The 12,710-nt window shown below is 33.7% G+C and overlaps 1 protein-coding gene across 2 annotated transcripts in view; it reads left to right on the forward strand.

Annotated features, from left to right (window-relative positions):
• The window catches only part of SCAF8 (SR-related CTD associated factor 8), an 88,237-nt gene that overhangs the window by 34,081 nt on the left and 41,446 nt on the right, over positions 1-12,710 (forward strand). For both annotated transcript variants that reach the window (XM_084203535.1, XM_084203534.1), the window contains exons 8-16: positions 2,187-2,266; positions 2,678-2,795; positions 5,503-5,634; positions 5,760-5,872; positions 6,350-6,543; positions 8,733-8,833; positions 10,423-10,536; positions 11,166-11,322; positions 12,469-12,599. In XM_084203535.1, coding sequence (XP_084059661.1) covers positions 2,187-2,266; positions 2,678-2,795; positions 5,503-5,634; positions 5,760-5,872; positions 6,350-6,543; positions 8,733-8,833; positions 10,423-10,536; positions 11,166-11,322; positions 12,469-12,599 — 1,140 coding nt within the window. The remainder of the gene's footprint in view (positions 1-2,186; positions 2,267-2,677; positions 2,796-5,502; positions 5,635-5,759; positions 5,873-6,349; positions 6,544-8,732; positions 8,834-10,422; positions 10,537-11,165; positions 11,323-12,468; positions 12,600-12,710) is intronic.

Consider the following 12,710-nt stretch of genomic DNA (forward strand, 5'->3'; position numbering starts at 1 on the left):
TGAATGCATAAGTATTTATCTTTTATTAAAAAAACTATTTGGCAGTTCCTCCAATCCTTTTTTCTCAGTCTCTTCAGTCTGTAGTATCTTGTGTTACTTAATCGTGCAAAATAATCTGCATTATGTGAAAAATTCTTTCGGCAACATCAAATGTGCATGTTTTCTGATCTTGCTATAGAACCAAATACTTGTATTACATTATTAAAAAAAAAATTATCAACATTACCTATGGATTTACCCTACTCCTTTTATTTTAATTTCCAAATAGAATATCCTGATTCTTACGAAAAAATTAGTTTCATTTCTAATAAAAACCTGTTTTCATGTCTTTATTCCTTTCTGTTGCTTTTTCTGAACACATTTTATTCTTACATAGTTAAAGTAACATGTAGCATAAGGGAAGGTTCTGCACCTTTTATATGCATGTGTGTGTAACATTAAACTTGGTATCCTAGTATTTAATTTGATTTAATTTCTATTACTTCACTGTAGAAAGTATTCTTCTATAAACTATGTAAAAATCAAGATATTTCAGTTCAGATTTTTTGCTTCAGTATGTACAATGTTACTTAAACCAAATGTAAGCAAAAATCATGCTGCACATTTACCTGTCTTGGCTGGAGGTTATCTTGTTTTCTCTGGCCTTGGCTAATCTAAATGTTTGTTTTGTTTGTCATGAACTGGTGACTAGTTTCTACTTATTTATTTTTTCAGCCATTTAAACAGTACATATTCTGTTATTTTCCCTTCTACTTTGTCATGATGGAAGATACATGATGATTAATAGTGTTTTAAGTTTGAGGTTGTTTTTCTGAAATGCACAGTTTTTTTCAGAGCAGCAGCATTTTATAAGTCACTCACTGGAAAATATTCTATAATACAAACAAAAAAGGTGGTCACCTTGCTGTAAATGGATTAGATATATATGGTGAAAGTTGTTCTGGGTTTTAACATCCCATCCCACATAAGCTGGATGGTCTGTGTTTCTACTGTGTTTTCTCAGAGACATATGCAGTCCTGCTTTCTCATAAATATCATATTGGGAAAAGTGGTTCTAAAATTTCTTGATTGATCAGTGATTGATCGATCTTCTAGTTAGCTTATGCTTTGTTCTTCTTACTGGACTCCAGTAATTGAGAGTAAATAGAGCATCTTGAGAAAGAAAATGGAGTACTGAATCATCATGGCTTTTTGGTGAAGATGTTTTTGCCTTAGTATTTCATAATTACTGCCATACATTCTCATCCTCTTGGTTTTTTTCTTCTGAGATTAAGGTTTGAGAGGAAGTTATGCTGATTAGTAGAATAGCATTAGCTCTGCTTTTCAGAAAACTTCCAAGGTGTGTAACGATGCATGGACATGGCTTTAATAGCATGGTTCTTTCATTAAACAGTGAAAAAAGGCAATCTCACTGATAAATAACATCAGTTGCATTTCTTTATGCTTGTTCCTTAGTTTTTCTCTTCAAAAGTAAGGTGCTGTTAAAATACTTCTGAATCTTTTAAAATTAAGAGGCAAACTTTTTTGTTTAAGCAGAACTCCATGTAGACATCTTCACAGATAACAGAGGAAGTTTATCCAAGTTTTTCTTCTTGTCATATATCTTTCTTTTTATCCATTAGAACGATTATTCCTCTTACATGAAAACTGCTTGCTTTGATTTTTTTTTGCAGTCTACTGAGAAGTTTTTTTCAACTTCAAGGAGCAGTATCTTTGAAGGAATTCAGGTTGTCTAAATGATGTGTGTGTGAAAATACAGTAATTCTTTGTGAAGTAATCAAGCTGTAGGTCTTCTCTTGATATGAGCAGATTGATATGATTGGTATGATTACCAAAGGATTGAATAGTAGGCCTCTTTGTAGTAATTTCTTCTAATTAAAGGTACCATTATAAAAAATTAATCTTTATGTAAGCTTTACTCCAAAGTAGCTCTAGTTACTGTGGAAAAGAACATGTGGTTGTACTTGTTGCAGCAGAACTCAGGAAAACTAGGCCAAAATTTGATGCAGTCAAGAGTTTGGTAACAATAGCAGTATGACACTTAATTTTCTATTCAGGTTATTTGCCAAGCAGTTGTTTTTTTTTTTTTAAAGTTGAGAAATGAGAGCATCTTCCTAAGGAAAAGGAAATATAGATAAAGGGACATATAAGGAGTGTTCAGTAATGGTTATTTTGTTTTCTCCTAGAAGCTGATGGACAGGTTTGACTTTGGGGAAGAATCTGAACAAAATGAAGAGCCTAAAAAGGAAACTCCCTCTTCCCAATTGTAAGACTAAGCTATGTTTCTTATGGAAAATGCTAAAATTTGCCTGATGCTAGTTGAAAATTAGGATTAAGTAAGGAAAATACTTATTTCAGAGCATAAGTACACTAAAACAGTAGGAAGAGAAAAGACAGTTTTTTGAATTAACATACACATTTTACTATAAGTCTGTATTCCAGAATATGTTTTGACTTTAGGATAAAGTTAGCATGTTCTTTGTTTTTTTATAGTTACATTTATACAGTTGATGGAATAGTGATGATATTAGAAGATGGAACTAACTCCATTGTCCTCATTATTTTACATTTTAGTTAAACTTGAAACCTAGTTGTGAAGATCTATTTACTAACTGTTTAAAAAAAACAGAAAAACTGTAGGCTTTTTTTTTTTTTAATTTAAGTTATTTCATTTTAGGCCATTAGTACCAGAATCTGTGAACAACTCACTTTTTCACCAACTAGCTGAACAGCTACAGCAGCAAAATTTAGAACATCTCAGACAACAGCTTCTGGAGCAGCAGCAGCCTCAAAAGGTAAGAACTCCACCTTGTGGCTATTGTAGTAATTTATGTTCTTCTCTGATTAAAAAAAGAATATTCCAGGATACAAAAATTGTGTTGTTACTGACAGTTTTCATATAATTAAAGTCTTTATCACCAGCTGACCATGTTACAGAAACTTGCCGAGTAAGTGGGGTAAATGCTTAAAGCAGAAGAAAACCCACAACCAAATGTGTGGGGAGTGCAGTTTGTTTCTCTTAGGAAAGAGTGCTCATTAGGTGAGTTAGCCATGACTGTGCTTTGGTTGTTCAGCTCTTTACATGGGGAAAAAAAAAGCTTTCCCATGCTTGCAGAAGGAATAAGGTGAGCAATTGAGTGATTATGCTCCTGTCTCTGAGGGGAGGACAGAATAGAGACTGTGGGTAGCTTTAATTTCCCCAGGTTTTATGTCTTGACTGATGAAATAATTCTGTTGAAGAATCTGAGCTAAAGTATAGTCACATATTTCCTGAGAAATTATTCATTAAGAACTAGTGCTTGAGATAACCCAAGGTTCCTCTTAACTATATGAATTGTGTCCTTTCTACACTGAAGTAACTGGGCTTATTTCTACTGAGATTAGTCCTCCATACTTAAATGTTCTTTTTCCCTCCTGATCCCATTTAAAAAAAAAAAACAAACCAAAACAAACAAAACTATTTTGCCTTGATGCTGGCCAGGTATGAAGCAGACTTCGTGTGCAGTATTTGGATCTAGTTTCACAGGAAAATAGAAATCTCAGATTGAAAGAAAAGACAAGGGATCACAAACTTAAGAAACATCTGTTGGAGACTTTAGTTCAAGCTGTGCACAGGCCAAGTCATAGAGCCATTGAGTAGTCAGGGTAGGAAGGGACCTTAAGATCATCAAGTCCAGCTGTCAACCAGCACTGCCACTGAACCATTAAACCACATCACCCAGCCAAGATCCAGATACCTCTTAAACTCCACCAGGGATAGTGACCTCACCACCTCCCTAAACAATCTATTTCACTGCCTGAGCCATTTGGCTCAGCTTTCAATCAAGAATGCCATTTAAGCTTTGAATTTCTGACTTTATTAATTTAATTTTTACTAGATACTGTTTCTTTACTGCTTTATTTTACTGATTTATTTTCATTTTTCATTGAAGTGTAGTAAATGGAAAAGAATATACAGCATAGCTGCAGACTAAATAGTTTTGAGTCTTGGTGGATATCTAGCCATTTCTGTTTCTAAGCACTAAAAATGTTGTAAAGGAATAAAACAAGGAATGATCTGTTCAAGGAGTTTTTGATGTATGAAAATAAAAATATTGAATGCCTACCTTGTGAAATCAGCAAAATCAAAGTTTACAATAGATTTATGGGTAGAACATTTACTTGACTCTCCTCTTACTATTTAATTTTCTATTACAAGACCTGATGAATTTTTCCCTTTAGATCCGGTATTCTTGTCTAGTCAGTATGGAAGAAAGGATTTTTTTTTCACTGTGATAACAGCTAAAAGATACAAACTGCTGCTGGAACTACTTTATCATGGCTATAATATGTTATGAGGAATATTTTCTTTGTTTCCCTGTGTAAGTTTCATTGAGAAAGATCAAAGGGAAAGAGAAGGAAAGATAAAGCACAAAACAAAATTATTAGGTATCTGATGAGGAGCAGAGGGAAAGGGAGGAGAGGACAGAAGATAAAAACAGAAGGAGCAACAAGAATTGTAGGCATTGAGACCAAGAAACAGATGGTTGAAGAATAATTAAATATAAGGAAAATGAGACAAAACATTCTGTCAGAAGGCAAATAAATTCACTGAATTATAGTAGAATATTGTTTTACAAACTTGTTGTAAGATGTTTAAAAAATATAAAGATAAAATTGTTACTACTAGTCATTCTGCTAACTTCCTGTCATTCTCTGGGCAGATAGAACATGTAGGATTTGTTTAATTAAAAACTAAAATATAGTGAGGATCACTGAAATGTTTACCTGCAGTAATGGATTATTGATTTTAAACTGCTTTTCAAAATCGTTCCTTATATGATTTCTGAATATTTTAATTTCATTTGTTCTAGTTCTTGAATATTTGTACCTTAGAGATATTTTTTCCAAACGTATACTTTCAGGCAATGCACAGGCTGTTATAGCTTTTTCTCTAGCAAATCATCAACACCTTGAGTATTCCACATTCATTAATTTTGGTGTTTTTTCAGATCTGCTTATTTTGTTAGATCTCTTGAAATTGCCATGTTGACACAAATGGTGCAGCTTCCTCTCTTATTTTTCAGTAATTGCTTGTCTGAAATCATTCACTGTAAAAAAGTTCAGGCCTAGTATAAATTTTTTAACTTGTTCAATTAGTATTACAAATATTTTTATTATGTTAGTATCAACATTTATTAATGCATATACATGGCAGACAAGTGGGTGTCTTTCGGTACGTTTCGCTATGTTTTTCCTGTGAATTTCTGTTTGGAAGCCGTAAATTTTTACTCTGTGTGTACTGCAGTTTTGTTATTTAGCAAATAGATAATAATCTTTTGTAATCAGAAATATTAGTTATTTCAAAGTTTTGTGTTTAAGGATGATGCCATAAAAAAGGAATGAAATAGATTGATACCCAGTACAGCTTTCATATTAATGAGAAATGGGAATATTATTTTCATATAGTATTACATTTGTAATTGCAAGGGGCTTTACGGTATATTATTAACTGTTATTTAGGCAAGTCCTGAGGAGAATCAAGAAGGAAATTTTGGTTCAGAGCACTCTGCATCGCCATCACAAGGGAGTAGTCAACAGCAGTTTTTAGAAGTGGAAGCAAATGTAGATGATTCCATGGATATTCAACAACAGGTAAAACTATTTAAAAATTTATTATAGAAATTGAAAAGAAAACACAAACTAACATGATTCCAAGTCATATGTATTGTGAGTAAATTTATTAAGTGTTATTGAACATCTTTTATGTCTGATCTCAGGACATGGATATAGATGAAGGTCAGGATATTGCTGAAGAAGAGATTTTTGAACAAGAAGAAAAGAAATCAGCTGTTCGTTCAAGATCAAGAACTCGTTCAAGATCTCGTTCAAGGTTTTGTAATTACCTTGCATTAAGTAAAGGGAGTTTTTCTGAAAAAAAGTTGCAATTTGTGATTGTCAGTCTTAATTCTGTGTTTTCCAAAATTATAATAAGCAGTTTTTGGCAATGAAAAGACATGTTCATTAAATATTTGTGTGTTAGATGCAGACTTTTGGTATGACAGTTCATTTGCCATGTGGGTGATTTAACTGAAAATTTTAAGATCTATTCAGGTTACAGAGATAGCTAACCAGCCAGCTGGACAGGCTTTCTGTGGCAGAGAATTAGGTACTGTAGATACAGAACATTTTGAATGTGTTTTGCTTTAGGGTGTATGTTCTGTTCCTCACCCAAATGGCACTATTTCCAGAAGCAGTTTTAGTGAATATAATGGAAATATCTGTGTAGTGCCTAAAGTTTATAGTTAAAAGACAACTAAATCAGAGTATTTTTTTTTAACTCAGCATACTAAAATTAGGTATTTTGTAGGTCACCAAGAAAACGAAGGTCTCGATCACGTTCTGGTTCTCGTAAGCGGAAACACAGAAAACGTTCGCGCTCAAGATCAAGAGAAAGGAAGAGAAAGTCATCTCGGTCATACTCCAGTGAAAGAAGGGCTAGGGAAAGGGAAAAAGAACGTCAGAAAAAGGGATTGCCTCCTGTACGGTCAAAAACACTAAGTGGTATGTAGCCCCTTTGTAGTGCTTTAATAATGTAGGATTAAATGGAAAAAAGACTTTGTTTTCATTGACAGAACAAGATTTATCTTGACTACTTATATATTTATAAGTTCAATTTCTGATGTTTCTTGCAGCTTAGGTACATCATGTCATCTTAGACAAGAAAAAGTATCATACTCTTCTACTAATGTTTTTAGTCACACTTGCATCACTGATTATGCTTCTTAACAGAGAGCAGCAAGGGCTGTCTCTAAGTTACAATCTTTTCTCTTTAATGCTGTCTTTAACTTGGCATTTGAACGTGTCCAGCAGTTAGTCTGATAATTGTTAAAACGTTAAAGTGTGTGGTGCACACTTCGAACACTTTGATGGAGATCTTAGAGGCCTGGGTTTTAAAACGTTTACATTGTTTTTTAAATAGATTTTCAGTGTAATGTAGCACCAAAGCAGGTGGAATTTGCTAGTGTAAGACAGACCATAATGGTGGTATCTTAAGAAATTATTCAAAAATCAAGTGTATTTCAGCCTCTGCAGAGTGCTGCTGTGTACTTCTTTCATTTCCACAGAGAATTTACATACTAAAAAAAGGAAGGTAGTAAGGAGAAAAATAACTTCCTCCACCCGGTTGCTTAAAGGGAATGTATTATGAGAATTTAATTTTGTTTCTGATATAGTTTTCCATTTATCTTGTGAACTATATGGTTTATCTGGCAAAAAAGCAGCTCACAACTCATTTTTGTAAAGGAAAGAATGTTCTGTTCTCGTCACATTAATATTTTATATCATTGCAAGGTGACTTTAAACTGGGGACTGTGTTACAGTTTAGATGCGCTTTTTTCCCCCTCTTCTTCTCTAGTTTTTCACATGAAAAGAGACAAATTGGTTTTATGGTATAGATTTCTCCCAGAAGTCTACAAGGCAGGGAGCCATAATCAGAATGGTTGGGAGCTGAGAAACAGAGATGTTAAGTAACCTAATGAACAGCAGCAGCATTTGAGGTCCTGTGAAATTTAAAGGAGATATTAAGTAGGCTAAGTGAAGTGTGGAAACTTTGGGGGCAGGTAAGTGATTAAATAAGTAATTCACCTGACAAGTGTTCTACTTCATGAAATTTGTTCAGTGACAGCCGCTATTACCTGTTGAGACGTGAAGAGTTGTTTCCTAGAGCCTAACACCATGAGATACAAAAGGGATCTCTACAAGCATGTGAGGAACAAGTTTTGTCCAAGAGAAATCTTACAGCTGGTCATTCTCAGCACTACAGAGTACTAATGTCAGTTAAAAATGTCAGTTGACAGAATGCACAGCTCTGGTTTCTATTTTGGTACACCAAGATTAGTACAGAAAGGAGATGTGATGTATCAAGATAATGATGAAGAAAGAACGTTTCCTTGGTAAAGGATAAGGCAGGCCAAGAAATCCAAGCTGCACATATAGATTAGGCAATATTTGGAAGACAGAGGAATTGGAACCATGTACATATGGGAGAAGGAAGTCTTAACTCATGTCCACTTAACTCAGCAAGTAGTTGTGTTTGGCGAGGAGGATGGGTGGACATTTGGAAGACCAGGATCTGGGCTTGTGTTGGAATTGACAAGAATCAGAAGTATCATGTGTGTCTTCAGCCTGATTGGCCTCAGATAAATTTCTTTACAGATTTTTGCCCATGGTAAATGAATAGTATTGTTGCTATTTTCAGATGAAAATGCAGTGCATAATACTGCTGCATTAAGTTCCTCTAATACACTTTTAGCCAGTAATCTGTAATACACTTTTAGCCAGTTAGAACTTAGTCTTACTTTGTTAAAATTGACATGAGTGCTAAAGGCATGGGTTTTTTAATGGAAAGTAGAAGAGAAATGTTTTTTTTCCAGAAGTAATTTATAATTCAGTTTGCCCTAGCTGCTAATCTATAGAATTTTACAGTTTTATTTAAATGAAAACAACTATTTTCTTTAAAAGAAAATGAAACAAGAAGAATAAATGCTTGTGGTGAATATGTTTGGTGTTGTTTAACCTTTTATCATTTCTGTTAATGTACTTACTCTCTATATAGTAAGTAATAGATTTACCATTCTTGGGTTTTCAACAGTGATTCCTCGGTAGTTTTAAAACCTTTTACATTCATGCTATAGAGTATTTCATAAGTTAACATTCAGTATTTTGACTGATGGAAATGTGTCTCTTGACAGTTTGCAGTACTACTCTTTGGGTAGGTCAAGTAGACAAGAAGGCTACACAGCAAGATTTAACAAACTTGTTTGAAGAATTTGGACAAATAGAGTCAATTAATGTAAGTAAGCCTGTTGCTATGCTTTTTCAGAAATGTTAGACTGGAAACTTAAGAATGCTTATGTCTTTGAATTCTTTACAGCTGCTTAAACTTGTATTTAGGAGACTTTTCTATCACACTTAAAAATTGTGGCCATGATATTTGCCACCTGGTTTTGATCTACTCTGTTTTGAAGCACTAAAGACAGTACACTTCAAGGTAAAAAGGCTCTTCCAAAGCTCTAGCACTTTACGCAGTTTTTAAACCAGGGTTTAACCAAAACGTTATGGTTGTTCTGGTTTAGTGATGTGTCATGGAGCAGGTGTCATTTTTCCTTGGCCTAAGGACACCTATGGACGTGTAGCCGCATTGTTCTTTGTTACTTTCCAAACAGAGGATTCCTTAAGTTGAATCCTTCTCGATAAAACATTTAGAAGAAAAGAAATTGTACTGTAAACAAACCTTTATTCTAAAATGGGGCAATTAAAAAGATGCCTATAATTTGGACATAGAATTCTCATTACTTATAGTAATTTAGAGTCAGGTGTTTAGAGTAGTACCTTAGTTCCCTATAATTCAGCTTCATAAGGAAGTATTTTTCTCCTAAAACAGCACATCTGCATGTGAGAAATCTGGGTTTTCCTCTTGCTTCAGTAGTTTCAAAATGCTCCTTGTGCAATTTCATTCATTTCAGATCAAACTTTTACTGTTTTTCTATTTTTGTGACTTTACAGAATCTTTTAAAAAGTTTCACAAGTGAAAAAGCCAGCCCCATAGCCAAACATTTTAACCTCATATTGATTTGCAGGGGCTATCAATTAAGGAAAGAAATGTAAGAACTATACGTGTCCCAGTGCCTGTTTGTTATACTTCAAAGGCAAACCATATTGTATATAGTTCATCCTACGCATTCCACAAAGCTTAAGTACCTAGAATAACAATGTATATCTTAATGCAGTTCTTAGAAAATATGTTTACAGTCTCTCATCTTACTTGTTTTTTATGTTACTATGTGCATTTAAACAGTGTAAAAGCACACCAAGATTTTGACTGAAACGGATGTAAGCAATTGTCATACGTGACAATTTAGCTAGCCTAAGCTTGCAAGGGTTATGTGCTATGTCATACAATAAATAAAACATGCTGTGCATACATAAATACAGTAAATCGTTAGAAAAAAAATCACATGCAGGAATGAGGAGTCTACCCTTTAAAAATGCAATATACTTTTAATCACTGTTTTTCTCTTCTGTGAGAGGTTATTGCTCAGCTCACAGAGAATCTGGAGCTTAAGAAGAGGTAGCAACCTTTGCTTTTCTGATGTTGTCGTAATGTAGCTCCCTGTCTGCTCCTTGTTCAAATTTTTCATTTTTTTATAACACTCATTCTTCAGCTTGCTGCTGCTTCTTGAAAATGTTGTAATTGAAGTAGCCTGCCAGTGTCACTCTTAAGTTTTCTCAATGCCCAAACTTGTTAATATGGCCAATTAAGGTAACAGTTGTTTACAGTGTAAGCCTTTCTTTCTATAGTATTAGTATACAATTAGTGTTCTTACATAATCTGAAGTACTGATTTTCCTACTTTTTAAAACCACTGCTGTTTTTCCATAGATGATTCCCCCAAGAGGATGTGCTTATGTCTGTATGGTACATAGACAAGATGCATATCGTGCTCTTCAGAAACTTAGTTCTGGGTCATATAAAATTGGATCTAAAATTATTAAGGTAAGGTGATTTCAATCTTAAGGATGCTGTCCATTTCAGAGTACAATTCAACTATGATGGTTTGTCTTTTAGCAGTTGTTCACTCAAATGTACAATGTGGAGAAGAAGAATGAAGCAATGAGGTGTAAACTGCTTTTTCTCTGTATAAAATGCAGCTTCTAACAAGCAATATGAAAGGTGGAAAAATTACTTGATCTTTAGGAAACAACTGGTCCATAGTTTATGTGCATACAGCCTAAGTCCTCTACCTGACCATTTGGGTCACTTAATATTAAATTTTATAATAGTCTTAGAGATAAGTATTTTGTTAAATGTTATAGGGGTTTCTTCTACCTGCTTGATACTTTAGGGTTAGTCCTTGAAATGCTGTATTTTTAATTTCCCCATATATGTGTTAGAATTGATGTAGAACAAATTTAAGCTTTCTCATGTAATTAATCATACATGTAACTGTTGTAGAGGCCAAGTAATCTTCTTGTAGGTCCATTTAAAATCAAAACAGTGTTAAAACTTTTAATTAATAGACGCTGAGGATTGATGTGCAGTGACAGAAACTTGAAGGAAATAATCTGAAATAGTCTGTTCCCAGGTTATACAATTTAACCAGACTGATTGGGTTTTATTTTCAGATTGCTTGGGCTTTGAATAAAGGTGTGAAAACAGAATACAAGCAATTCTGGGATGTGGATCTGGGAGTTTCCTATATTCCATGGGAGAAAGTGAAATTGGATGATTTGGAGGGCTTTGCTGAAGGTGGCATGATTGACCAGGAAACAGTAAATACAGGTACAAACATTAACAATTCTGATAGACAATGTGTTCATTTTGGTAATTGCAAATTCTCAGAAAAACTATTTTTAGGAAATACATAGTCTTTTTTTCATTTGCTTAGATTTTTCTAGCTCTTTGTTTACAATATAAATGGCACTGTAATAATGAAATCTAGATTTTATTTTTAGCTTAATCAACTAATTTTAGATTTAGTTGATTGTCATGACAATGAAGAACTGGTGACAGAGGATAATTAGTTTAGGCCAGTTAATAAAGGTTAGCACATTTTAAGAGGTTTGAACTTCTTGTGCACTGGTATGTGAAATATTAATTTGTGTAGAAATTGTTATCTTCTTGTGATTAGGAAAGTCTTATATTCTGGTAAAAGATTTAAGTTGAAATTAGAACTTGTCCTGATAGGCACAGCTTAGCAGAACCTTATTGTATTTTTTCCATAAAGTCAGAGAGAAAGGAAAACAAGTAGTGTTAGCCCTTAATCTGAAACCCAGTTGAACAGTTTGTTAGGTGTATGAAAGATTTACTTGTACTGTAATTTCTTGAAACAGATTATACTGAAATAAATAGTAGATTAAGACTTTCACAGTAGTGATAGTGATTCTTCAGGTCAAAATACAATCTTGCTTTGAGTGAAAATTGAGTATACATGACAAAAATTAAAACATGTAACATAACTGAAATACATTCACTATGTTACACTTAAAGTACAAAATTCTTGAAGAAATGACAGATGGAAGAAATGGAGGTTGTGGTGAGGTTTGTTTTACATCAGGATTCTTTCTCGTTGTACAGTTGCCAAGTGATAACATACATATATTGGCTACAGGAGTTTTTAGAAAACAGGAGCATACTCTATATTGCAAATTGTTAACAGAATGATTGGTAAAAAAAGGTGGCAAGTTTTGAAAAATCAGTTTGTATACAGGCAAAATTAAACAGCATTGCAGGTAGATAAAGATGTTTTGTTCTGTAGAATACACAATAATAAATAGTTGCACTCGTTCTTTTCAAAATAAGTTTGAGGGCTATTTGTAATGAATCTATGTAGATACTAGATTCAAATCTATTGTTTAAGAAGGAAGACATCTAAACAACAATAATACATTAATTATCTTTTTATAATAAAATACATCATTTTTAAAGAGTGGGAAACAGCCAGAAGCTCAGAAGCTGCTAAAGAAAATACTCAAACAACGCAGAGTGCTACAGTTGATAAGAGTACCGTTATTACAACACAGACAGAAGCTTACACACAACCAGTCACTATGCTGCAGGTTGGTATTGTCTGAGTTTGCCAAAGCCCCACAGAACTGGTGGGCAGACTTCTTATTCAATACAGGTAAACTTTAATGCTGAGTTTAAGTGATAAAATATTTTTGATTTAA

Source organism: Fringilla coelebs (assembly GCF_963513975.1).
Source record: "Fringilla coelebs genome assembly, chromosome: 3".
Classification (NCBI taxonomy): domain Eukaryota; kingdom Metazoa; phylum Chordata; class Aves; order Passeriformes; family Fringillidae; genus Fringilla; species Fringilla coelebs.